At 43.2% G+C, this 27,483-nt stretch overlaps 1 protein-coding gene across 1 annotated transcript in view; it reads right to left on the bottom strand.

Annotated features, from left to right (window-relative positions):
* UGGT2 (UDP-glucose glycoprotein glucosyltransferase 2) overlaps positions 1 to 27,483 on the bottom strand; it is a 306,688-nt gene that overhangs the window by 154,030 nt on the left and 125,175 nt on the right. Inside the window, exons 14-17 of the mRNA XM_084618017.1 lie at positions 23,689 to 23,774; positions 17,580 to 17,715; positions 11,390 to 11,521; positions 9,316 to 9,480 (exon numbers count right to left, since the gene is read on the bottom strand). Of these exons, the coding sequence (XP_084474143.1) occupies positions 9,316 to 9,480; positions 11,390 to 11,521; positions 17,580 to 17,715; positions 23,689 to 23,774 (519 nt within the window). The remainder of the gene's footprint in view (positions 1 to 9,315; positions 9,481 to 11,389; positions 11,522 to 17,579; positions 17,716 to 23,688; positions 23,775 to 27,483) is intronic.

Raw genomic sequence — 27,483 nt, forward strand, 5'->3', positions numbered from 1 at the left:
AATTGTCAAATACCTGATGGGAGGTTTCCTCCACAGCTCCTGAAGGTAAGTTCAATGTGGCTATCTTGTGATCCACAAGGTCAGGGAACTGCAAAGCATCCTCAGAAGGGGAGGATGCTGAAGCCACCCTCACATGCTTATCCGGCAACTCTAGGTATTGTGCACACCCCCCACACAATTGCCAGAAAATTTTCCCTCAATGGTATCCATCAGGACGGCTCAAGCACCCTCTATTGCCGTGCACCACTAGCACTAGTATAAAGCGCCCAGCTGACCCAGTGCCCCCTCAGTTCCTTCTTTCCAGAAACTCCAATGTAAAGGGGTAAGAGGGTGGGTCATGGAATGGACATATGCAACACATCTTGAAGAACAAGTTATGAAAGATTAGTAACCTTTTTCTTCTTTGAGCGGTTGCACATGTGCATTCCGCTCTTGGTGACACTCAAGCAGTGATGTAGGCAGGGGGATCAGATTCACATATACACAGACTGTAACACAGCTTGACCAAATTTGGCATCATTCCTAGAGTAATGGGTGATGACACAATGGGAGGAGAAAGTGTGCACTGATGACAAGGTTGTTGCTTTACAAATGTCCTGGATAGAGATCTGTGCTAAGAATGCCAGTAAGGATGTTTGTGATCTTGTGGAATGAGCAGTCAGGTACTTGGCGGTGAAATACCTGCCTGATCGTAACAAGTGTGGATACACAGTTATCCAGAATGAAATTCTGTGTGAAGAGATTGGAGACCTCTCATTTTGTCCGCTACAGTCATAAACAGTTAGGTGGACTTCCTTTTCTATGTAGAATGCTATAGCCCATCCAACATCCAATGAGTGTGGTCATTATTCATTCTTATTTACATAAGGCTTTGGGTAAAAGACAAGTAGATAAATTGCTTGATTTCTATGAAATTGCTAAACTACCTTTGGGAGGAAACTTAGTTGAGGATGTAAATACACCTTATTTTTAAAGAAGACTGTGTACAATGGCTCTGATGTGAAGGCACGCAGTTCAGAAACTCTTCTGGCAGACGTGATGGTAATTAAGACTACCACCTTCCAGGAGAGAAATAGGAAGGAGAACGTTGCTAAAGACTCACGTGGTGGACTCATAAGTTTTGACACGACCAAGTTCAAGTCCCAAGGGGACACAGGCTTCCTTACTTGAGGGTATAACTTTTCTAGGACTTTGAGGAATCTGACTGCAATGTCATTTAAAAAAAACAGAATTGTTAACCACCCGAGGATGGAAAGCTGATATTGTTGCCAGATGAACCTTGACAGAAGAAATGGCTAAACCTTGCAGTTTCGGGTGCAACAAAGAGTCGAGTATATTTTGGACGGATGAATGCAACAGCAAGATTACAGTTTGGGAAGCCCAGACTGAGAACTGCTTCATTTTTCACAGGTAGACGGGACTGGTGGAGGACTTTCAACTATTAAGTCAGACCTGGCGAACTTGATCCAAACAAGCCTGTTCTCTGGAATTCAGTCATAGAACTTCCAGGCAGTTAAATGAAGGTAACTCAGGTTTTGGTGGAGCAGCTGACAGTGGTCCTGAGAGATCAGATCTGGGTAAAATGGGAGTGAGATTAGAGTCGCTACTGAGAGGCCTAACAGAGTAGAGAACCAATGTTGGCCGGGCCATGCTGGAGATACCCATATAAGACAAGCATGGTTTCACTTGATCTTTAGTAGCACTTTATGTAGGAGTGGGATTAGGGGGAAAGCATAATAAAGCTGTCGCATTCAGGGTACCAGGATGACGTCCATGATGGAACCCGGACTGCAGCCTGGAAGAGAGCAGAATTGGTGACATGAAGAGACACCTCCATCAGAGACCAAAGCCCTGAATTCTGAGGAGCCCCAAGTGAGCTACCTACCCTAGCACTGATGCGTCTGACACCTAACTCACTGACAGTTGAAGGCAGATAAAGGGAATGCCCACACAAACATTGAGAGACTGCAACCACCAGATCAGAGAGATGAGAACCTGTAAAGGTACTGTGAGTACAGTGTCCAAACAGAGATGGCTTGGCAAGTACACTGAGGTCAGCCATGTCTGGAGAGGTCTAAGGTTCAGTCTTATGGATTGTACCACATACATGCATTAGGCCATGTGGCTTAGGAGCCTCACATAGTTTTGGGCTGTGGTGAATGGATGATCTTTGTGGTGTGTCACCAGGGATTGGACTGATTGGAATCGTAACTTTGGGAGGAACGCCCAGGCCTGGATAGAGTTCATAACCACCCTAATAAATTCTATCCTCTGTATCTGACAGAAGGTAGACTTGTCTGTATTGATCAAAAGGCCTTGGGGATTGAACAGGGGCAGGAAAATTTTTTGGCCTGAGGGTCACATCAGGTTTCCAAAATTGTATGGAGGGCTGGTTAGGGGAGGCTGTGCCTCCCCAACCAACCAGGCATGGCCCGGCCCCGCCCCTTATCCAACCCCCCTGCTTCTCACCCCCTGACGGCCCCCCCCGGGACTCCTGCCCCATCCAACCCCTCCTGTTCCCTGTCCCCTGATGGCCCCGTTCTGGGACCCGTGCCCCATCCAACCCCACCCTGTCCCCTGACCACCCCCGAACTCCCCGCTCCTGACTGCCCCCTGCCATCCCATCCAACCTCTCCTTTCTTTCCTGACTGCCCCCCAGGGACCCCTCTTCCCCCATTCAACCCCCCTGTTCCCTGCCCTCTGACTACCCTGATCCCTATCCACACCCCTGCCTCCTGACCACCACCCTGAACTCCTCTTCCCTCTATCCAACAACCCGTTGCTCCCTGCCCCCTTACCGCGCTGCCTGGAGCACTGGTGGCTGGTGGCACGACAGCCGCACCGCCCAGAGCACCAGGACAGGCAGCTGTGCCGCCCGGCTGGAGCCAGCCATGCCACCCCGCAGCACAGAGCACTGGGTCAAGCCACAGCTCTGACCTGTGCTGCCCGGCAAGAACTTGCAGCCCTGCCACCCAGAGCATTGCGCCCATGGCACAATGAGCTGAGACTGCAGGGGCGGGGGGCTATCCTCCTGGGCCAGGAGCTCAGGGGCTGGGCAGGAGGATCCCGCGGCCTGGATGTGGCCCTCCTCTGGCCTTGAACATCAACTGGATGAGTCAAATGCTGGAAACAACCTAAGCCCTGAACAGACCCTTGACTAGCCAGTCATCCAGATAAGGGTAGACCTGCACCCCTAATCTCCTCAGGAGAGCTGCCAGTATGGCCATACATTTTGTGAACAACCAAGGAACTGCAGTCAGGCCAAACAGAAGCACCATGAATTGGTAATGTGAATGGTTCTGTGCCCTTGATATACTGACACATGGAAGTAGGCATCTGTTAAATTGAGGGCAGTGTACCAGTCTCTGGAATCCTGAGAGGAAATAACGGATGCCAAGTTGACCATGAAAAACTTTCATTTTTTTGAGATAGTTGCTGAGTTGGTGCTCATCTAAAATAGGCCTGAGATCTCACTTGGCCTTCAAAATTTGAAAATAATGGGAGTAGAAACTCCTCCCTCTTAAATTCTGTGAAACCTCTTCTATGGTTCCAAACTGAAGGAGGGACTGAATAACCTGATTACATGAGAGGGGCCCATGAAGGAGGACAGGGAGGGAGAATAGGAAGGAAGGGTAGAAATGAATTGGAGGATGTAATGCACTTTTACAGTGCTCAACAATCAATGGTCTCTGGTGATATGGGACTGAGCACTTGGGAAAGGCAGTTTGCAAATAAAGGAAAAATAGGATCTGGCATCATGGGAACTGGTATGGCATCCTTGAGTGTTCCTTCAAAATGCCTGCTTAGAACCTCTTGGATATCTGGGTGGGGCAGGCATTGATGCAGAAGTAAAAGGGGTGGTGTTCTATGCCTATAATCCCTATTTCTTTTTCTCTGCAGGCCCTGACGGGCACCTGGGGCAGAGTACCAGAGGTGTTGTTTAGGCCTGTAGTGCTTCCTTGAAGGGGTTGGGGGTGTACAACACGAGGGACTTTAAGATTGCTCTCGAATCCTTTAGCCCATGAAGCTTTGCGTCCATCCATCTGCTCTGAAAATAGCAAGGCTCCTTCAAAGGACAGGTCCTGAACAGCCTGTTGGACCTCCTGTGGGAGCCCAAAGGACTGTAACCAGGAACTCCTATGCATGGTAACTGCGGAAGCCATGGCCCTGATAGCCGAATCAGCCACATCCAGAGCAGCCTGTAAAGAGGCCCATGCCATTCCCTTGTCCAATAGCAAGGAGAACTCCTGCCTAGACTGTTGTGGCAGCAAGTCTTTGAATTTTTGCCTGGAGTCCCACAAGTTAAAATCAGACCTGTCCAGCACCTGCTGGTTTGTAATCCTGAGTTGTAACCCCCTGTAGAATAAACTTTCCTACTAAACAGATTTTCAGGGTTGTGCCCTGATGTCCCTGCCTTTCTCTCTCATTGGCAGCAGATATCATAAGGGACCCCAGGAGGGGATGGCTCTAGAGGAACTCATAACATTGAGCAGTACTAAGTAGTTTCATTCAACCCTTTTTGAAATGTGTGTGTGTGTGGGGGGGAAGGATGTAAGGACCTGCCACAGACTCTTAACTGGGCCTATAATGGCCTCATTGAGAGCAGTGCTACTTTAGAAGGACCTGCAGTGGCTAAAGTATCAGCCAGGCTGTGGAGGCCTCCTTTACTACCTCCATCTGAACACCCAGCTTTAAGGCCCCCCTCTTTCACAACTCTTGGTTGTTGTTATAGTTATCTAGCGGAGGCAACATGCCCCCTCCTGATATTGCTCATCCAGGGAGGAGAAAGAGGAGGCCAGCACTGGCTGTGGGTGCTCTTCTTCCCCTTCTTCATCCGCAGAGTCCCATTGAGCTGGCTGTTGGGGCCTGGTACCAAGCTCAGCACCAGAGTCCAGAACAGGTGCAGCCCAGTGGAAAGGCCACCAAATAGGAGAGCCTGGGATACACCCTGAAAATTGGGGGAAAACCTCAAAGATTCCAAAAGGGCCACTAGACCAGCACAGGTCCCCAGTGATCTCCTGGCAAACAACTTAATGGTACTCCTGTATCCGGATCCATGGAAATGTGAAACCAGATCCTCGGGCAGGAAGAGTAGTATCCGATCTCTGACTCAGGCGATGATGAGTCTCCTTCCACTGACGCCGGAGATCAGTGTCCAGGCACTGTGATTGTACCAAAGGGCAAACCGTCCTGGGTATGGGAGGCTGGCATGGTACCGAGCTGTTACATGGTACTGGCATGTAACAATCCAGCTGGTTCCTCCATGCCTGCTAGCACCAATAACAATGACTCTTGTACTGCCAGCAATACTGGTACCGACGGCAAGAGGATATCCCTGGCAGCTGCAAACACCTCTGGCGTGGTTGATACCAAGATAGTACCGGTACAGTGCAGCTGATATGGAAGCCTCTTCTGGCTCTGGACTCAACGGTACCTGTGTAGGTGTCAAAGTCAACCATGCTGGCTTCTGCAGTATTGAGGCAGAGGAGTGCCACTGGATTTCTGGGCTTTCTTGTCATGACCCCGAAACTTAGGATGTTCTAAGTCCTCATGGACTGAGCGAGAAGATTTGCTTGACTTAGGCAGGATTGTATCTGACTTCTTTTAAATAAATTTAGAGGAGGATTTGCTCTTGCATTTATGAACGCTCCCTGCCTTCCTGACAAAACCCCAACAGGGGATCGCTGGGAGTAGATTCCCTTCTCTTAAGTCAGACCTTGTGGCAGGAGTTGCACTCTTTACTGAGTGAGACTGATGTTCTGTGGGGGTTCCCCTGGCCTGGGGGTCTGTATGGCCTCATAGCTTTCTCCATTAGGTGCTTCTTAAGATGAAGTTCCTACCTGTCACAGATGCAACTGGGGAAAGAGTGGCAGATACTGCACCTGCTGCAATGTGAGTTCCCTAAGGCACTACAGACTGTGTTGATGGTCATCGCTGACCAAGAAAGAGTATGGGTCAGGAAGCACAGATTTTGAAGCCCAGGGCCCTGGGCATAGTCCAGTGCCTATAACTGGGATGCAGTCGAGAGAGGGGGAATGGGACAGGGAATCTAACTATAAAACTTTGCTAAAACTATAGAGTAAAATTCTGATCTATTTACAAAATGTGCATTTTATTTATTTATAGATCAAAGAATAAATGAAGACAAAGGTCAGGACATTGGAGATTTAGAACCAGGCCATGCAGTTGTAAAAAGGAAATGGAAAGGCAGTTAGGTTGCTCCACCTCAGTTGGAGGCATGAGGAGAGTGAGGGCACATGCACAGACCTATGGACACTGCTTTTAAGAATTCTCCGACTCCAGATACAGAGTGCATGTGTACCCACAGTGGAATACACATAGGGACCAGCATTCGAAGAAGCAGCAGCAGTACCTGAAGCCTTGTATGCCTGTCCCTATGAGCTTGGGAGTGAAAGATCAGCTAATGGAACACCCAGAGAGTGTTCTTTTGCCCAGACATTTAAGACACCTCACTTCAGACGTGGGCAAACTATGGCCCACAGGCCACATCCCTTGAGCGCCCGTCTAGGGAGGCTAGCCCCCCGCCCCTCCTCCGCTGTCCCCCCTCCCCGGCAGCTATGCCCCCGTGCGGGCAGCACTCTGGGCGGCGGGGCTGCACGCTCCTGCAGGGCAGCGCGGCAGTGTGTCTGGCTCCGGCCGGGCAGCGCGGCTGCCAGACATGCTGCTCTGAGCGGCATGGTAAGGGGGCCGGGGGGTTAGATAAGGGGCAGTGGTCCCAGGGGGGCAGTCAGAGGCCAGGGGGCTGTTGGATGGGATGGATGTTCAGGGTGGGGGCGGTCAGGGAACGAGGAGCAGGGGGGGTTGGATAGGCGTGGTAGTCCCAGAGGGCCTGTCAGAGGTCAGGGGTGTGGATAGGGGTCAGGGCAGTCAGGGGACAGGAGGCATGGGGGGGTTGGATAGCGGGTGGGGTCCCGGGGGAGTGGTTAGGGTCAGTGGGTCTCGGTAGGGGCTGGTCAGGGGACAAGAAGCAGGGGCAGGGGTGTTGGATGGGTCGGGAGTTCTGAGGGGGGGCAGTTGGGGGGCAGGAAGTGGGAGGGGGCAGATAGGGGGCAGGGGCCAGGCTGTTTGGGGAGGCACAGCCTTCCCTACCCCACCCTCCATACAGTTTTGCAACCCCGATGTGGCCTTCAGGCCACAAAGTTTGCCCACCCCTGCTTTACATGTTTGTCCAACACAGGGAAAACAGTAGGGCATGAAACGCATCTCTTAGAGCACACCTTCTTTTTCTTTTGCAGTTCTGCCGTAACACATGGAACCAACCTTACAAATGTATACACTATTCATACCAAAAACCATTCTCTGCTACAAATTATACTAAGAACAAACAACTATAGTTATAAAGTTAACAAGGCAATAAAAATGGAGAAAACGCTGGGTCCAAAGGACTGGAGTGGTTCACTTCCATCCACCATGGCGGTTGTAAGGAACTGAGGTAGTAGGCAGAGCAGAGCCCCTGCCCTCAGGAACATTCAAAGGCACCTAGGGAAGGACTAGTAGTGGGCACACATGTGGTCCGTCAAGCTCTGCTTGGAAAAGGTTCTACTGTTAGGCACCACCAGGCAGCAGAGTACTCATAAGCGGGAATATGCAAAGCCACTCGAAGAAGAATCCCGAACACACAGAGCCCCTCATCGCAGCACACGTCCCACATTTGACACCCACACAACCCTCCCAGCACAACACAACTCAAACCCAACAACACTACCAGCACACACAACAACCTGCAACACATATAGCCCCTCAGGGAAGCACATACTCCTCATTTGCCACTTGCAAAAATCAACACAGTTCTCCCAGTCTAATCCCCTAGACACAAATCAACACAACTGCTCACACAACAATATATCCAGCTGTCATAAATATAAAGGGAAGGGTAACCACCTTTCTGTATACATTGCTATACAATCCCTCCTGGCCAGAGGCAAAACCCTTTCACCTGTAAAGGGTTAAGAAGCTAAGATAACCTCGCTGGCACCTGACCCAAAATGACCAATGAGGGCACAAGATACTTTCAAATCTGGAGGGGCGGGGAACAAAGGGTCTGTCTGTCTGCGTGACGCTTTTGCCGGGAACAGATCAGGAATGCAGCCTTACAACTCCTGTTAAGTTAGTAAGTAATCTAGCTAGAAAATGCATTTAGATTTCCTTTTTTTTTAATGGCTGGTAAAATAAGCTGTGCTGGATGGAATGTATATTCCTGTTTTTGTGTCTTTCTTTAACTTAAGGTTTTGCCTAGAGGGATTCTCTATGGTTTGAATCTGATTACCCTGTAAGGTATTTACCATCCTGGTTTTACAGAGGTGATTCTTTTACTTTCTCTTTAATTAAAATTCTTCTTTTAAGAACCTGATTGCTTTTTCATTGTTCTTAAGATCCAAGGGTTTGGGTCTGTGTTCACCTATACAAACTGGTGAGGATTCTTATCAAGCCTTTCCCAGGAAAGGGGGTGTAGGGCCTGGGGGGATATTTTGGGCGAAGACATCTCCAAGTGGGCTCTTTCCCTGTTCTTTGTTTAAAACGCTTGGTGGTGGCAGCATACGGTTTAAGACCAAGGCAAAGTTTGTACCTTGAGGAAGTTTTTAACCTAAGCTGGTAAGAATAAGCTTAGGGGGTCTTTCATGCAGGTCCCCACATCTGTACCCTAGAGTTCAGACTGGGGAAGGAACCTTGACACCAGCACACACAGTAACCCCACTCGGAAGCCTAGAATATCTGTGGAATCAGCATGAAGTGATGGAAACAGCTAAAAGCATGGCTGAGAACTCTTTTAGGGTATCACCAGGGTGAATAATCACTGGGATATTCACAATGTGTTACCATCCAATTTTTAAATTGTTAGCCATTTTTTACTTTTAAACATACATGGTTTACAAATTACACTCATGTGACAGCACAGGCTGTCAGCTACCAGTATGAATTTATGTTTCTGTTTAGTTTAGAGCTTTTATATATCCAATGCTAAGATAAGGACTGCTTAAACAGAAAACAAATATATAAATAATACACACAAGAGATTTTAACATTTTAGGTCCAAATTTTCTTATGAATGGCTACAATTCATCTTCACTTCTTGGCTGAAAACATTTCAAGGATTAACATGTATTTAGAGCTTCAATAATCAACATGCATTAAGTTTCAAATTCATGAATGTAAATTAAAGTAATGATGTAATTTCAGCTTTCATAACAATAATTTCAAACTACCTCATTACAAAAAATATAGGTTGTAATCATGACTGTAACAATCTACTGACAAGTATTTCACCTTACATTCTTTCATAAATGCTCAGCATACCATGAAAACTGCCCTCTGGAAGAACCCCATGGCATCAATGATCCTCTGGAGAATAACTGTGTCTAATTCTGCAGCAGCCATCTCTTCACCATTAAAGGGCACACCATTAAACAGAGCTTGAGGCAATGGACCCAGGCCGGTCTTTTTATAAAAGGCTACTCCTGCCTATTCAAATCAGAAATATCACAGAGTTAAACAAAATGTGGCTGACCGTAGTAAGAAAGAAAACTAATATCAAGAGACAATGTAGACCAATGTCCAAGCACTTTGTGTTGTGGCCTACTTCTATGAGTCATAAAGAGTAAATTGAATTCACAATTCTGTTAGGATTTTTCAGAAAGCAGCTTGGAAAAATTAATCAGTTAAATAGTACATGAAGCACACATTTATCAAAAAGGAAGGACAAAAACTCCTGTAAATTCATATAAAGATTTTTTTAAAACCCTTGTTTTTATGCCACTCTGTGGCAGTCTTGCTAAGAGCTATTATTTATCATGCACTATTTAAAGAATATTCATCAAATAAAGCACAGAGGATTTTACAGACCAGACATGGTTGAAGATATATGGTTGAAAATAATGCTTGTATGGACTTCTGCAGAAAATTACCTACATTATTATAATAAAAGAAAACATTCCCTTCCAGTACTATGCATAAAATTCAGTGCTCTATTTCCTGTTTCCTTTAATTCTGTCACTCTGAACTTCACCAACAGGGAAGTACGGTGACTCTCCTCTACACATCGTGGTTGACCTTTATTTAATGATATATTGGTAAATCTTAAACACAGACCTTTGATTACAAACTACAGAATACTTTTTTTATAGAAACATCTACTGATAATAGAAGCAGCAGCTACTGATAACAGAAAGTATATGTTTCAAGATAGACATATTTGCCAATTGTCAGAACAAGTCTTTGCTTGGAAAAATGTTTCATATCTGAAAATTTCAGGAATCCAAATTAACAGAAAAAACAACACAGTTTCACTTTGTGCCAACAATGTGGCTCTCTAGAAAAGATCTCTACTCCAATTTACCAATAATCCTACAAACTAGAAGACCAATTCATAAGATTTCAGTATAGAAAAATCAATGTATGAAAAAATAAAATAGGCTTAAAATATAATAGGACACGTCCTACCTCTCATACCTCAGTAAGAACGCCCACCTCCACTGTATGTGACCTGGTACTTAAATGAACTACAGAATGGTTGCAACTTTATACTTTAACTGAGAAATCCTTGCTACATTAAACTAAAATTGTGAGCATAAATTGTAAAAATGTTCATTTTTTTATTTGGAAGATTTGCCCTTAGTCTTTCACTGAACATCAGCAAGAGGGCATGCATCTCTAAAGTCTTCCAGATAATCTTGAAACTCAAGACTTACATTCTAGTCTGGGGATTGCACAGTCAATTCCCTATAGAAGGCCTCTTGTTTTCTTTACCAGTCAACTGTATGTGCATTTCAGCTTACCACATTGTAATCCTTAGAATTTATGATGTCATGATTGGAAGCAAAATTTTCACAGTACATAGTAACTTTCTAAAGAACATAAACTTCATTCCACCTCAGAATCAGGTGAGGGCTAGAGAAAGTTCCCTGGCAATCTCCCTGACTGGTCAGCATTATATGCACATACAAATGAATAATGTATGTTTGTGCCTTCGCTACCTTTCCAGTCTCTGACACTAGGAATCCTGTGATTCTGAGTCAGAATGGCCATACCCACACCAGGCAGATTCTTTGCCAGGAAGGTATGATTTGCCTAGAAGATAGAATTTCTTCCTTAGCCAGGCTGCTTGGGTAACCTACCACCTACAGCAAATCATACACATCTAATAAACTTATCACTAGGTACCTTCCATAGTAGCAGATGTATACAGTAGATAGGAGTCAGGACTAAATATTATTCTTGGGGACAATAATCCAAATGGACCCTTCCAACACTGCAATAGACTGGAAAAAATTCCAACCCCATTGCATTTAAGTGTTTTAACTCTTAGAAACCATTAAATGCAAAACTAAGCCCTGTGCAGAGTACTATTCTTGCAACTCTTCTCTTAACATACCTTCCTTTTCTCATCATATTCAGAGTCAACACCCAATATACTCTGAATGTCAGCATGAGGAAACTCACTTCTAAGAACATTCCTCACATGGTTCACAGTGAAAACTTCTCCATCTTTCATTTCATGGTACATCTGTGAAAATTATAAAACAGATAAAAAACAAAGCTATTTTACCTACATATTAATATTACTTCATCATTTATCAAAACAATATAAATTGTTTTTAAGTAGAACATAGGATCTGCCATCAGATCACTGGTCTAATTAGTCTACTATCCTATCTTTGGCAGTGGTTAATACCTTATATTGCAGAGGAAAGTACATCCAATACTCCGGGTCAGCTAGCAATGCTTTTTGTGACTGAGAATTCCTTTCTATTCCCTCGTCTTAGCATGAACATTAGAAACAAAAGACTAGAAGGGTTGCCCTCCCACCACTGGCTATTGAGCTCTGTCCCCCAACTTCACAAGTAACCCTTGTCATATAGTACCACTTATAACATTTGTCCATCTCTCTCTTAAAACTAATTAAGTTGTTTGCCCCCACAGCTCCTATTGGGATGCTGTTCCAGAACCTCACTCCTCCAATGGTTAAACACGTTCTAATTTCCAGCCTTCCTGTGTTCATAGCTACTTGATACCCATTTGTTCTTGTGCCAATATTGTCCTTTAGCTTAAATAGCTCTTCACCTTCCCTCACATTTACTCCCCTGATGTATTTAGCGAAAGCAAGCATAACCCCTCTCTGCCCTCCTTTTGCGAGGCTAAACAAGGAAAGCTCTTCCAGACTCCTCTCATAAGATAGGCCCTCCACTCCCCTGATCATCCTAGTACATCTTTGCTATACCTGTTTCAGTTTGAATTCATCTTTCTTGATCATGGGTGACTAGAATTGTATACAGTATTCCAGATGAGTCTTACCAGAGCCTTGTACAATGGCAATAATACTTCTCTTTCTCTACTGGAAATGCCTCACCTGATACATCCTAGGATCGCATTTGCCTTTTTCAGAGCCATATTATACTGGTGGCTTATAGTCATTGTGTGATCAACCCACACACCCAGGTCTCTCTCCTCTTCCATCATTGCCAACTGATGAGCCCCCAGCTAGCAGAAGATATTCTTATTATTTGACCCTAAGTGCATGACACTGTATTTGTACTATTGAATTTCATTCCATTTTTGTCACTCCAGTCTTCAAGGTCATCTAGATTTTCCAGTCCTCCTCTGCATTGACAACACGTCCCAACTTTGTATCATGAGAAAATTTCACTAGCACACTCCCTCTTTTTGTTCCAAGGTCGTTAATAAAAATATTGAATAAGACTGGTCCCAAGACTGATCCCTGAGGAACTCCACTAGTAACCTCCCTCCAATTGGATCGTTCATCTTTCAGCATAACCAGCTGCCTTCTTCCTTTTAGCTAGTTCCTTACCCACCTTACTATTCTTGCACTAATCCCCATCTTCTCTAACTTAATTATTTCCCATGTGGTACTATGTAAAATGCTTTACTTAAGTCCAAGTTTATTAGAACTACTGCATTTCTCTCTCATTTAAAAAAAAACAGTTATTTTCTCGAAGAAGGAAATCAGGTTAGTCTGGTACAATCTGAGCTACCTTTGGTAAATCCATGATGCATTACATCTAATCTATGTTTTAGTCATGGGTATTTTTAGGAAAAGTCATGGACAGGTCACGGGCAGTAAACAAACAGGTTACCGGCCAATGGGAGCTGCAGGGACGGTACCTGCAGGTGGGGGCAGCGCACGAAGCTAGGAGCTGAGGGAGGGACAGACATGTCGCTGCTTCCAGGGAGCCCCCAAAGGTAAGCACCACACAGAGCCCTCACCTTCTCCTTTGCCCCAACCCCCAGCCCTGAACCCCCTCCCACATGCACTCAAACTCCTGCTGCTGTTGCTGGGGGGGGGGCGGGGGGCGAACCAGGAGGGTGGTGGCCCCAGACTGCCCCAGCAGTGGCCAATGCATCTGGCCCATGGGCTACCTGAGCTGCTCAAGCGGCCCCCTGGCCAGCCACACCAGCCACTGCAGAAGTCACGGAAAAGCCATAGAATCCATGACTTCCGTGACCAACTTGCAGCCTTAATTATATCTACTTTTCTGTTTACCTCTATAAATTCAATAATTCTTTCCTTCACAATTTATTCCAAAGTTTTGCCTATTTACAGATCTGTAATTGTCCACATCACTTTTTTTAACCTTTCTTAAATATAGGTACCATGTTAGCTATTCTCTAGTCATACAATGTTATCTTTGAACAGATAGATTTATTAAAGTCCTAGCTACTGGACTAATAATCTCAGTATTCTGTTCTTTCAGTATTCTGGCATGAAAATTATCCAGTCCATCTGATGTGGTCATTTCTATACACCCATTTCCAGCCGCCATCCTGCCTTCATGCCCATGTTCAATATTATGATATTTACTGAAAACCAAGGCAAAGAATTCATTTTGTTTTTGGGCCATATCTAGATTATCTATAATCTCCTCCCTCTCCATGGTACACAGCAGCCAAATCTTATCCTTCCTTATTCTCTTTTTATCTATATAACTTATTATTTCATTTCATTTAGCAAGTCTCACTTCATTTTCTAAACTCCATGATGTAGTTTTCTTTGCTGGTAAATCCCTTCTTCTATTCTCTAAGGGCTATTTACTCCTAATAATCTTTTTGAGGTGGTTATTCATCCAGATAGGTCTGCAGCCTTTCCCTATGCAATTTTCCCCTTTGCTTGGAATGCAAATTGCAGATAGTTTCTATATAGTTGATTCAAAGAAATTCCAAGTCTCTTCTAAATTTAAATGCTTGAGCTCTTCAATCCAGCTGACTTCTTTAACTAATTCTTTTAATTTCCCAAAGTCTGCCCTTTTGAAAGCAAAAACCATAGCTCTCTACCTGGTTTTGACTATCCTTCCATTTAATTTAAACTAAATCAGCTCCTGATCATTTGATCCAAGGTTATTTCCCATGACTGGCTCTTCTGTGATGTCCTCGCTACTTACAAAACCAAGTCTCAAATTCCATCACTTCTCCCATTATGACACAATTCCCAGTAGTATTTCTCTCTCTAATAATATTAAATAAAGAGATCTCTATCCATATCCGAGTCTGGCCCCAAGAGTCTATAGCAGACCCTAACACTATCCCAATAACACTCTCTCTTTCACAATCCTTCCCAAAAGTGATTTTGACCCAAACAGATTCAGTTTCATCCATACCATCACTCCTTATTTCTTTACAGTTTATCCCAGAATTAATGTACAACATTACCCCTCCATCTTTATTTCTCTCTCTCCTAAACAGTATATACTCTTTAATACATGTATTCTAGCCATGAGTGCTATTCTACAATGTTTCTGTAATCCCCATAACTGGTTTGACCTCCTGCACAAGTAATTCCAGTTCCTTCATTTTACCACCGAACCTTCTTGCATTCACGTACAAGCATCTCAGTTCTTTCCCTGAGACCATACCTAGTTTTTTAGTTGGATTAGGTTTATCCTTTTACTCACTGTAACACCTACCTGACTACTACTCCAATCAATATTTGTAATTTCTTTCACCTTCCTATCTCTTATCTTACAGTGGTTTTTTATCCCTTATTATATCTCCATTTAGCTGATTTTCCTACTCCTATGTACTGAAGACAGGCATGGAGATTTCACAAGTCTCTCCCAACCTTCTCCCCTCATCTACTTCTTATCAACTGTGCAAGACTTGATGCTAGAAGGTTAATACCCCAGATATTCAAGTGGAGTCCACCAGTCCAGAAGCATCTTCTTTCTGTAAGGTCTCCCAATGGTCAATCTTCCCAAAAGCTTCCTCATGGCATCAATTCTTGAGCCATGGGTTGATCTTCATTATCTTGTCACACCTTTGCCCTTCTTCTCTCTAGTATTCCACTGAAGATCACCCAAGCTTCCGCTTCCTTTAAGTGTCTTACTCAGCTAGTGTAGTCATTCTTCATCCATTCCAATGGGAATCTAGCCGTGTCATTTGTCCTGACATGCAGGACAGTCAGTGGATTTTTCCCCATTCCCATCAGGATCCTTTTTAAACTCACATCCATATCATATATGCTTGCTCCTGGAATACAACATACTCTTTTGTTCTTTGGATCTGGTCTGATGATAGGCCTGTCAATTCTTCTTAGCATGGAGTCCCCAACCACACAGATCTGTCTCTTCCTGGTATTGGTATAGATCTATTTTATGTCCTCTCTCACAGTCCCCTGTACATCATCCTCATTTTAACTTGGGCTCTAGTTCCTTGGTGTCTCAACTGTCTCTTCTCTTCTGCAGGGACTGGCTTCCATTCTTTTCTTCCTCATCACCTAATCATCTGTCTGTTTCTCCTCCTCATTCCCCAATTAAGAAAACCTGTTGAACTCAATTTTGTTTCATCTTCACTAGTGGTTCTCTTCCTCTGCTTTTTTCCATGGATCACACTCCTCTTTTGGCAGCCTGCTCTCCAGGTTTCTGTTCATCAGATGTCTACAACTCTTGAGTTATTTTTATCACCTCCTCAATTCTCTCCTCCATTATACTTTCAAATTCCCACCTGAATTCCATCATCGTCTCCAGCTGTATCTCTTACTCTTGGATCTTCTCTGCCATGAGCTCTACCGGGCGAAATTTCATGCATGAGTAGATTCCATCAGATACAGACAATGAACATCCTACAGCTTCTGTACCCAACCATTTTCTTTGTCTCCTCTCCTCCCTGGGTTACTTCTAGTGTTGCCTAAGTAACCCCTACGCCTAGGAGAAAAAGGAGGAGGAAGATACCTCCCCCAAACTACCACGAACTAACTTCCAGAGCAACCGCTGTTAGCTGCTCGACTGTTCACTACTGACTAGCCTTTAAACCTAGCTAAAAACTAGTTCAGCACTGCTTCTTTGTTAAGGGACATCAGCAAGCACTGAATCAAATCACACACCTGGAACCATCACTCAAAACTCAAAACTGTACCTCCAGAACACAAAATCAACAGTCTCCTCTCAGGCCACACTCCTAGAGAAACTCCGCAATTGGCCGCTAGCTGTTTATCTCTATGACCTCCTGTGGCTGTCAACACCTCTAGTTTATATGAAGCATAAGGTAACATTTCCTTTTATTGGTTCTACTTTTACTACTCTTTAATTCTATCTAGCATTCCCTTCTTTTCATATTATGGAACAAAACAGAAAGAAGAATTTCTCAGTTTTCACTATGCTCTTCATAAACTCTGGATATTTTGTGATCAGGTAATGGAAGAGTCTTGCAATGACTAACCTTGCATACACTCCATACCCTCCCTAACCTTTATGGACTTCTATTTCTCTTTTACAGTGGTCTTCCAGTTTTTCCTCTCTGGTTTCTTTCTTTCTACTTATCTATCTACCTATCTAAGAAATTTTTAATGTGTCCATCACCTTAAGTTTCTGTGCCTCTACTCCTAAAGAAGAAATGATACAGGACAGTAAGAAGAAAAAAAATACATTATATATGGTTACAGAATTTTTAAAAATCTGTTTGCACCCTATTCTTTAGTTCAAATTTTTTTTTGTCAGGAGTCATCACAGAGATCCTGTACTTCAAGTCAATCCATTCATCCCTTCTAAGTCCTTAAATGTTCCCTTCTTAAGCCACCCACTCTAGTCGAGGAGTCAGAATCTCTCTCAAACTCTGAGCCTGGAAGATTTCCATGTTCTTCCAGAGACATGAATAGAGTCAACCAGACTAGGCAAACACTTGTATAATGAAAATGTCTTACCCAGTCTGCCCCATTTTCTATACCATTGAACTACCACAGAAGTCCTCTAAATCATAAGGCATGACCTAAACCATTTTGGAATACCATTACTCCAATGTGTGCTGGAACACAGACAAGAAGGCAGGCATGAAAAGGCCATATAAAGAGCTCAAAACTATGATTCCACATGAAAATACTGACTATTGAAAGGTATGTTTACCTTCTTTTAATCCTTGAAGAAAATTTATAGATAGACAATATTACCAGAATGAATTTGTTTGAGGAGCAGGAAAATGTCTTCAGTAAGACATTCTGCAGCAACCTAACATCCACTTTTAGAACAATTTTGTTTCCAACTAAAGGTGGGGAATTTATAGGAAAGCAAATAGTTTTAAAAAGTATTATGTATTATTTTTATCTATTTACAGGCACTAACATTTATCATGGAGATAAAAGCTTGAGAAGTATCAGATTCTTCTGCAATGTAGTTGAAAGCTCTCAAAAGAGCTACTCCAGCATCCTCATTCCCGTCAATTTCTTCATTAGTATTTAAGATGAAAACAAATCCAATTCTGTAGGGGAAAAAAACCCTATGTAAATATTTATTATCTTGCTTTTTAAACCTTATTGAAAACAGACTGAAGATATTACAATTTCTCACGATCAGATACAAACAACGTGAGGATTTTCTACCAATATCGTACAAATTAATATCTGCAATAGTCAATAGTATATAAAACATACTTGGATAAATTAGGACGGTTTGTACTGTTTCCTCCAACCTTTAGGTGTACTGTTGCCGCCAATGTTTAGAGAGAGTGGGCTAAAAATGACATGCTGTGGCTTTACAAAATTATTGTTCCATATATGTTGTGCTCTCCAGATTATTTGTAATGTACAACATTATTGCTTAACATATTCTCCATGTGCTCTCCACGTAATTTACGGAACTAGGTATAAAAGTATAGTGCACTGTTGATTCATTATGGCACCAGTTCAATTGGACAGATAAAAAACATATGGTTGGGCTCCTGATTTAAGTCAACCACAAAAGTTTACAGACATACACTGAATTTTTTAAAGATTTTCTTCTCAAAATGGCATTGCATGCTTGGGGCCAAATTTAAAAGTGACAAACTGAAGTTTAAGTTACACATAAATAAGTCTGTAAGCGGACGTAACCTATGCTCCACTACAGTGGAATGGCAAGGAATGGCAAACAGAAGGAGAGTGTAATTTCTCTTTCATTGTCTTGTTGGTTGCTTTTCTTGCTACAGCCATGCTCTTCCCAACAGTCTCAGTATGTAAGTTATACCCATGTACACTGATATGTAACACTAGTATTTACATCATCTCTGAATCTGGTCCGTGATCTTAAACTTTAAGATTTAGAGAGACAAGGTGTCGAGGTTCCTTCCCCACTCTGAACTCTAGGGTACAGATGTGGGGACCTGCATGAAAACCTCCTAAGCTTACTTTTACCAGCTTAGGTTAAAACTTCCCCAAGGTACAAACTATTTTACCTTTTGCCCTTGGACTTTCGCTGCCACCACCAAATGTCTAAGCGGTATTATATTATTAGGAAACAGTCCGTTTGAAAACGTCTTTCCCCCCAAAAAATCCTCCCAAACGTTACCCCCCGTTTCCTGGGGAAGGTTTGATAAAAATCCTCACCAATTTGCATAGGTGACCACAGACCCAAACCCTTGGATCTTAAGAACAATGAAAAAGCATTCAGTTTCTTAAAAGAAGAATTTTAATAGAAGAAAAAAGAATCACCTCTGTAAAATCAGGATGGTAAATACCTTACAGGGTAATTAGATTCAAACCATAGAGAATCCCTCTAGGCAAAACCTTAAGTTACAAAAAGACACAAAAACAGGAATATCCATTCCATTCAGTACAGCTTATTTTCTCAGCCATTTAAACAAACAATCTAACGCATATCTAGCTAGATTACTTACTAAATTCTAAGACTCCATTCCTGTTCTGTCCCCGGCAAAAGCATCACACAGACAGAAAGAGAGAGCGCCTTTGTTTCTCCCTCCCCTCCAGCTTTTGAAAGTATCTTGTCTCCTCATTGGTCATTTTGGTCAGGTGCCAGCGAGGTTATCCTAGCTTCTTAACCCTTTATAGGTGAAAGGGTTTTTCCTCTGGCCAGGAGGGACTTTAAAGGGGGTTTATCCTTCCCTTTATATTTATGACACAAGGTGAGTAGGGTAATCTTTTATTGGACTAATTTCTGTTGGTGAAAGAGAAAGCTTGTCAATGTCACCAATAGATGTCGGCCCAATAAAAAATATACCTCTGTCATGTTACACTCCATATTCTTCATAGAAATAGTGTTATGATATGAATATGGCATAACTAAGATACGCTTTATGCAAGATGGGTCTTGTGAGATATCATTGGAAAGGTTATGATTTACTGAATGTGATTATCCAATTTGTATGCATATATCATTTCTGTATCTAAAGTTAGGAATATTGACTATGTAACAATTACAATTATGTGTGTACTTGGGAAACACCCACAAGACAGCAGGCCATCAGCCTTGATGGGCCATTAGGAAGAAACAATAAGACTTTGAAGATACTCGTCTCTCTCCTTCCTGAGTAGCTGGGATGTTGCTTTGACACTACACGGTCAGGTGGTCATGTCACCTGATACTAAATACCATTTTGGATGTCTAGTGATTTTCCACTAAAAGAAGGGGGAGGTCAAGACTGGGAAACAAAAGGTTCCCACCTTATGTAAATTTTGTTTAAGGCTGGGGAGTAAACTGATCTAGGTTCACTCTTCACTGCATCCCCACCCAGGATGACAGCTGGAAAGATCTGAGAAACAAAGACCGGGGTGGGGTGGGAGGGAGTTGAGCCCAGGCTGGAAAAGGGATCTGGTCTGTGAATATGGTGTTTGAAGATTTAAGCTGTAAGCAGGGTAGCTAACCTTCAAGAATTTCTGCATCCTGCCCAAAAGCAACATTTAGGGTGAGAAATTACTTCTTAAAACCAGTTTCTTTAAGATCTTAAATTTAGTATGCATGTTTTGTTTTATTTGCTTGTAATCTGCTCTGTTCTGTTTGCTATCCCTTATTATCACCTAAAGTCTGCCTTTTGTAGTTAATAAACTTGTGTTTATTATAAAACCCAGTTTGTGCAATATATAACTCACCAGCAACCACATACCACACAACAGAACCACTAACCCAGGAACCTATCCTTGCAACAAAGCCCGTTGCTAACTGTGCCCACATATCTATTCAGGGGACACCATCACAGGGCCTAATAACATCAGCCACACTATCAGAGGCTTGTTCACCTGCACATCTACCAATGTGATATATGCCAGCAATGCCCCTCTGCCCTGTACATTGGGCAAACTGGACAGTCTCTACGTAAAAGAATAAATGGACACAAATCAGATATCAAGAATTATAACATTCATAAACCAGTCGGAGAACACTTCAATCTCTCTGGTGACGCGATTACAGACATGAAAGTTGGGATATTACAACAGAAAAACTTCAAATCCAGACTCCAGCGAGAGACTGCTGAATTGGAATTCATTTGCAAATTGGATACAATTAACTTAGGCTTGAATAGAGACTGGGAGTGGCTAAGTCATTATGCAAGGTAACCTATTTCCCCTTGTTTTCCTAACCCCCCCCCCCCCCAGACGTTCTTGTTAAACCCTGGATTTGTGCTGCAAATGGCCCACCTTGATTATCATACACATTGTAAGGGGAGTGATCACTTTAGATAAGCTATTACCAACAGGAGAGTGGGTTTGTTTGGGGGTGGGGTGGGGAGGGAAACCTGGATTTGTGCTGGAAATGGCCCACCTTGATTATCATACACATTGTAAGGAGAGTGATCACTTTACATAAGCTATTACCAGCAGGAGAGTGGGGTGGGGGGAGAGAAAACCTTTTGTAGTGATAAACATCCATTTTTTCATGATTTGTGTGAATAAAAACAAACATCTTCTGTATTTTCCACAGTATGCATCCGATGAAGTGAGCTATAGTCACGAAAGCTTATGCTCAAATAAATTGGTTAGTCTCTAAGGTGCCACAAGTACTCCTTTTCTTTTTATGAAGTGATTACGTGACCTGGCAAAGCTCATACAGGAATAAGGGTCAGAGCCAGGGAAAGAACCCAAAACTTCAGACTCCCATGTCCAGGCTCTAATCACTAAAGACACAGCCTCCTTTTCATAACAGTAAATAGTCATATAAATACATTTTCCAATGTTCAGTCTACTTTCTATACACTTAGGAGTAATTTACAGATCCTGGGCCTGATTCTAAACTGTGTTTTTCCAGTTTTACACCAGTGTTAACGCATCTGATATTAAAAAGCTTTATCTGTATGATTTAGTAACATCACTGAAATCAATGGAGTTATACCAGTGTACACGCATGTAACATAATGAAGTATCAGGCCCCTTGTGATACTTTCTATCTTCAGCATTACAGATTGGTTCAACATCTTTAATAGAATATTGCCACAACCAATGAATAGACTGTTTGGCTGATTCAAATTCATTTCCTTGGAGGAATTAAAATGAGATTTTTACTATCCCATAATGATGCAGCAGAACTAAATTTATCTAAAAAACTTAACACTATATGAAAAATATACATAATAGGTTTTCCAAAAAGATACAAATAATAATTAGCACACAGGGGAGTACCTGGTGCTACAGTCAACAGCTTCTCCCACTCTTTCCACCAGACCTTCTGGTTTGAGGCTGTGATAGCCCAAACCAGAGTTGGCTACCAAAACATGAGCAAGCCCAAGGTAATCAATTTGGAAGGTGGGATGTGATAGGACAGAGTTGATCATTTATCCATGCTAGTCACATACATTTGTAATGATCAATCTTTATCACAGGCAACTTCCAGTATGATTTTTGGAAAAAGTAATGTGGAGGAGTTTATCCATTCTCATCTCCAAGAAAAAAATGCAGATCTTAAAAACCTCATGAAATAGGATTTGGAGATGACCAGACCATCAAATAAAGGTGCTATTAGCTGTTCTGAGAGAAAAATCACACGATCAGTTTACTGGGTTACTTGCTTTTAGGCACACCTTGCTTTGAGATTTTAGACACCACCACGAGGTGCAGAAAAGCTTGAGGAACAGCCATTTGATTAAAACCCTGTGAACCATGCAGCACATTACACCAGATCTACGTTACAGGGCCTCTAGGATTATGCTGTGAGGCCAAGCTGTAGAGAAAAATTCTATCTGAATCTGTGTCAGCAGGATAAAGGAAGAAGCAGTTTTATTTCTAGTGCTTCCTGTTAAGTTACTGAGCTGAGAAGAATTCAGGCAGTTTTTCCTGAAGAGAGACTGGTTATATAAGTAGTCTTATAGGTATACACCCCAGTCACAGAGAGTATCCCATATTTCTGAGAGAGAGATAATACTAGCAATTCAGGTGTTGTTTTTTTGGCTGGGGGTCCACTTGTTTCTGAAAAGGGTTTAGGGGATGTTGCCACAATTTACACTGATTACTAAATTATTAGGAATTACTATCCTCTTTGACCTCACAATGAAAGTCAAGTACCACAAAGGAAGCCATAACACTGACAATTCCATAACATGGAAACTAGTGGATACTGTTAATGAAACAATATCTGGAGGACAAACAAATTAAAATAGACTACTCCGACAGTCCTCACACCCAAGTCAGATGTAAACTTTGAGGACTACCTGTACCACAGAGTCATACATACAGGCTGCAACAGGAGAGGCAAAATACAGTCTAAAATGCATTCTCACAATGGACTGAGGCAAAATTCCTGAGAACATTTTACAATCATTTCCCCCGGAACCCTCTGGAAAAACAAACAGTGAAAATGTCCACTCATGCAACACATTTTCAGATGGTATGCACCACCACTTCAAGCCATTACTTCTCTAAAATTCCATAAAAGAAAAATCAAAGAAAATGGAGGGAAAAAACAGGAATATTAAAATCTTAAAGGAAATTTATTTAAAAATCAACAACAAAAATGTTCCTAGGAAACAACGGGTGCTTGAAGTACTTGATTTAAAAGCTCCATTTAAAATATAGGCTCTATTTATTTATTCACAGTGCACCAATAAAATTACGTAAAGCAAAACCTCTATCCAAAGAACTGAATTCATCAACACTCCCTATCTCATTGTACACCAACTGTGTCCATGATTTTTTAATGTTTTGCTTTAAATACAGTCTCACATGGACATCCAATGGGATTATTTCTCATGCTAATATCCAGGAAAGTGTTATCCGGCCATTCTCCACATGTTGTTATAGGGTAACTGCAACCTACCACCCTTGGAAAAATATTTTCTCATGAAACCTAAGCGCTACAGTATGTTAAACACAATTAGGCCAACTAGTAAGCCTAGTGGTAGTGCTTTACACAGCCATGTGGGACAACTCAGTTTGACTTCACATCTTTCTCTTTCAGACTGGGAAATGAAGAGAGAGAAATAGTATTCATCAAAAATCAGTTATTGACAATTAACATTGCAATTTTACATTACCTAAGTGGTATATTGTGATGATAGAATAATTCTGCTTGTTTAACAAAATCAGCTGCATGTTCCTGGACAGGATCAATAAATAGTACCTAATAGGAGAAAAGACATTATATAATCCCTTTAGTTCCTTTCAGACTTAAAATACAATGTAGTACAGAGATTCCAGAAGGAATTGTGCAGCCCTATATACAGTTCTCTATTGTCATCTCAGAAATTCATCACAAGAAAATATTAGGAGTACATATGAAAACAACTTCAGAGTTTATGTATTTGTACTAAAAGCTGAAAATTTTGAGATAACCACCAACTAAATTTCACCACAGATGTACACTCACCATTCTCTTTTTGAAAGTTTGAGAGCTATATCTTTTTCATAAACTCATATGTTGTTCTAAATTTACTGTCACTTCCTCAATATACCTTGAAAAATGAGACCACCAATGGCTAAATAGATATATAAAGCCTAAACAATCTATGCCACCTAACTTTGTCTGCAAAAATTAGAAATATTTTTTATTTTGGAAAAAAAAACCTCCACCTTTCTCCCTGCTTCATTTTTGTTTTCAGTTTTTGTTGTTGCTGTTGTTGATTTGTTTATTCTAGCTTGGAATGCAAAATCATCTCTCACTTGCAATCTGAAACTGCAACTAATCCGCATGGGGGGGTCTTGTGTCTGTGTGGATCAGATTGCAGAACTGAGACCTTAGGTATTCAGCCCTACAATGCAATCCAGTTTAGTGTTCATTGTAATTTGCCTCCTATTTAACATACACTACCTATAACAACATTTTATACAAATGTACAGAAAAAACCCAAACCCTATTCTTTGATTAAAAGACAGTGATGCCTTTTCTTATATTGTAAAGTTTCTACAACATAGAGTCGTATGTTCCAGGACCAATATTTAATTATGTGAGCACATGCGTACACACACACACACACTTTCTATTATATATAGACACACATATAGAGCGCACACACTTTTATTATTATAAACATACACATTTTTATATTATATACTGTTAGGCGTTTTATTCTGAGCTGCTGCTTCTTAAATATTTAGTTAAAACCAGTTAACATTATCTTCAATATTTTATGTATTAATATTTCACAGGAATAACTTTGCTTTAAGACTACTTGGTTAAGAAAGGAAACAATCATGGAATGCCAAAGTCAAAGTCTATCCCCTTGTGCATATGCATTGTCATTACAAGATCACATGCTAAAAATTATAGATGATGCACGCAGTAACACCTATACTTATGGCTGCCTGTCTCCTTCCATTGTAAGACCATATTTTCAGTTGTCTATAACTTTGTCAGACTTGGTCTGACATTTTCTATGCCAGGTATCTGCCTCACGAAGCCTCAAAACAGTTTAGCTGTTTCTCAGAATTAGGTCAGGGAAGAATACATTATTTTTCACATGTTAAAATTTTTTTTACAGCCATTTCACTGAAAAGCTCTAGTGCCTTCATGTTTTTTAGCAGTCTTGAAATTTAATAAGGGGATATTATTAAGGATTGTAGTTTTGTGTCAGGGATGTAGTTTTTGCAATCTTCATGAAAATCCACCCAAATGAGGTCAAGTTTTGAGCCTCTGAAAGTCTCAGTTTGCACCTACTCAGTAGAGAATTATTAGAATTTAGAGACTAAATTCTCCAGAGATTCTGTTTGTAATGAGCATGCTCCAACACAGGGGTGCATGGACTGAGCAGGACTTTCCCTGCAGTTGTTTCTCCCCGCAGCCACAGGGCACTAGACACAAGATCTAAGAGCAGGGAGAGTGCATGGGCAACCTTAATTGGGATTTCCTAACTTTTAAATGCTTTAAAAGTATATAAAGTTTGCAAAGTAAAGTAATGTGATTTGTATATGCAATATAATATATAAAACAGAATTTTCCACACATGGGCACTCCCACTCAGTAGTTAGTTGTGCTCATTTCACCACAACGGAAGCAACTCAGGCTTCCCTCCACCTTCTCCACTATACACAACTGCATTCCTCCTTTGAGTTCAGACTCCTTCTGCTCGACTGCAGCAATGCTGCACTCTAACCCCAGTTTACTCTTCCTTCCATCTCAGAGAACACAAAAGGATTTTAGAGTGTGAAAATTTCATCTCACAAATCATGGAATTTCAAATGAACTGTTTTTTCAGTAAGTGGAATCAGCTGATCTTCCTAAATTCCTGTGTGCTGAAACTACATTCCTTCTAGCTCCCACTGAGTGTGTCCATATAGTAGGGGTGGGCAAACTTTTTGGCCTCACGGCCACATCGGGTTTCCAAAATTGTATGGAGGCCCAGTTAGGGGAGGCTGTCTCCCCCCAGACAGCCAGGCGTGGCCCGGCCCCGCGCCTCCTATCTGACCCCCCCTGCTTCTTGCCCCCTGATGGCCACCCCAGGACTCCTACCCCATCCACCACCCCCTGCTCCCTGTCTCCTGACCACTCCCGGGCCCTCCACCCCTGATTGCCTCCTGCCGCCCCATCCAACCCCCCCTCTCATTCCTGACTTGCCCCCTGGGACCACTGCCCCATCCAACCACCCCTTCTCCCTGTCCCCTGACCACCCCCGGAACCCCTGCCCCTGACTGCCCCCCGCCACCTCATCCAACCCCCCTCTCCTTCCTGACTGCCCCCCCCGACCTCTGCCCCATCCAACCCCCCTGTTCTCTGACCTCTGACCGCCCCGACCCCTATCCACACCCCTGCCCCCGACCACCACCCCCAACGCCCCTGCCCTCTATCCAACCTCCCTGCTCCCTAACCACGCTGCCTGGCGCACCAGTGGCTAGCAGCGCTACAGCCACGTCCCCCAGAGCACCGGGTCAGGCTGTGGCTCTGCAACTGCGCTGCCTGGCCATCCAGAGGTGGTGCAGGAGGCACAGCGCGGCGCTGAGGCTGCGGGGGTGGGGCCAGGAGCGAGCCTCCCAGGCCAGGAGCTCAGGGGCCGGGCAAGAGGGTCCCATGGGACGGATGTGGGCTGTAGTTTGCCCACCTCTGCCGTAAAGCCTAGATTAGCCTGCCACTGTCATACCTCCCACTGCCCAGGGCCAGTGCAAGGAGGTTTTGTGCCCTAGGCAAAACTTCCACCTTACGCCCCGCACCGCCCCCCCCCCAGCAGCTCCCCGCCACTGCCCCCTCCCCTTGGCTCGGGGAGCCACATGCAGCAGCTCCCCGCCCCACCTCACCTCCGCCTCCTCCCCGAGCACGCCGACACTTCTCCCGCCTCCCAGGCTTGCAGTGCCAATCAGCTGTTTGGCGTGCAAGCCTGGGAGGGAGAGAAGCAGAGCGGGGCGGTGCTCAGGGGAGGAGGCGGAGCAGAGGTGAGCTGGGGCGGGGTGCAGTTCCCCTGTGCGCCGCCCCGCCCCCCTCCCCCGTTACTTGCTGCAGGCGGCCCTCCCGCACCCCCCTGCCCCAGCTTACCTCCGCTCCCAACCACTTGGCACCCTAGGCGACCGCCTAGTTCGCCTAGTGGTTGCACCAGCCCTGCCACTGCCTTAACTCAGCAATGCAGTCTAATTTGTACCAGCATCCCACCAATGTCAGTAGTACACCATCTGCCCATAATATTCTGATGGCACCTGGTAGCAACACCATAATTAGGGTTGTGTTCTAAAATGGGTTTCAAATGGGGCATAAATTCCTGTTCTTCTCTAAAAGCAGGTGGTGTTGGTATGTATACCTTTGAACTTTAGTGATAATGGTTGTTCCTGCTCTGACCTTTATCTCTGTGAAAGATTTCATGGTGGCCTGACGCTGTAAATCAGCATGGTACTGTACAATACAAGCTGTA

This window comes from Lepidochelys olivacea (assembly GCF_965140295.1).
Source record: "Lepidochelys olivacea isolate rLepOli2 genome assembly, chromosome: 1".
NCBI lineage: Eukaryota > Metazoa > Chordata > Testudines > Cheloniidae > Lepidochelys > Lepidochelys olivacea.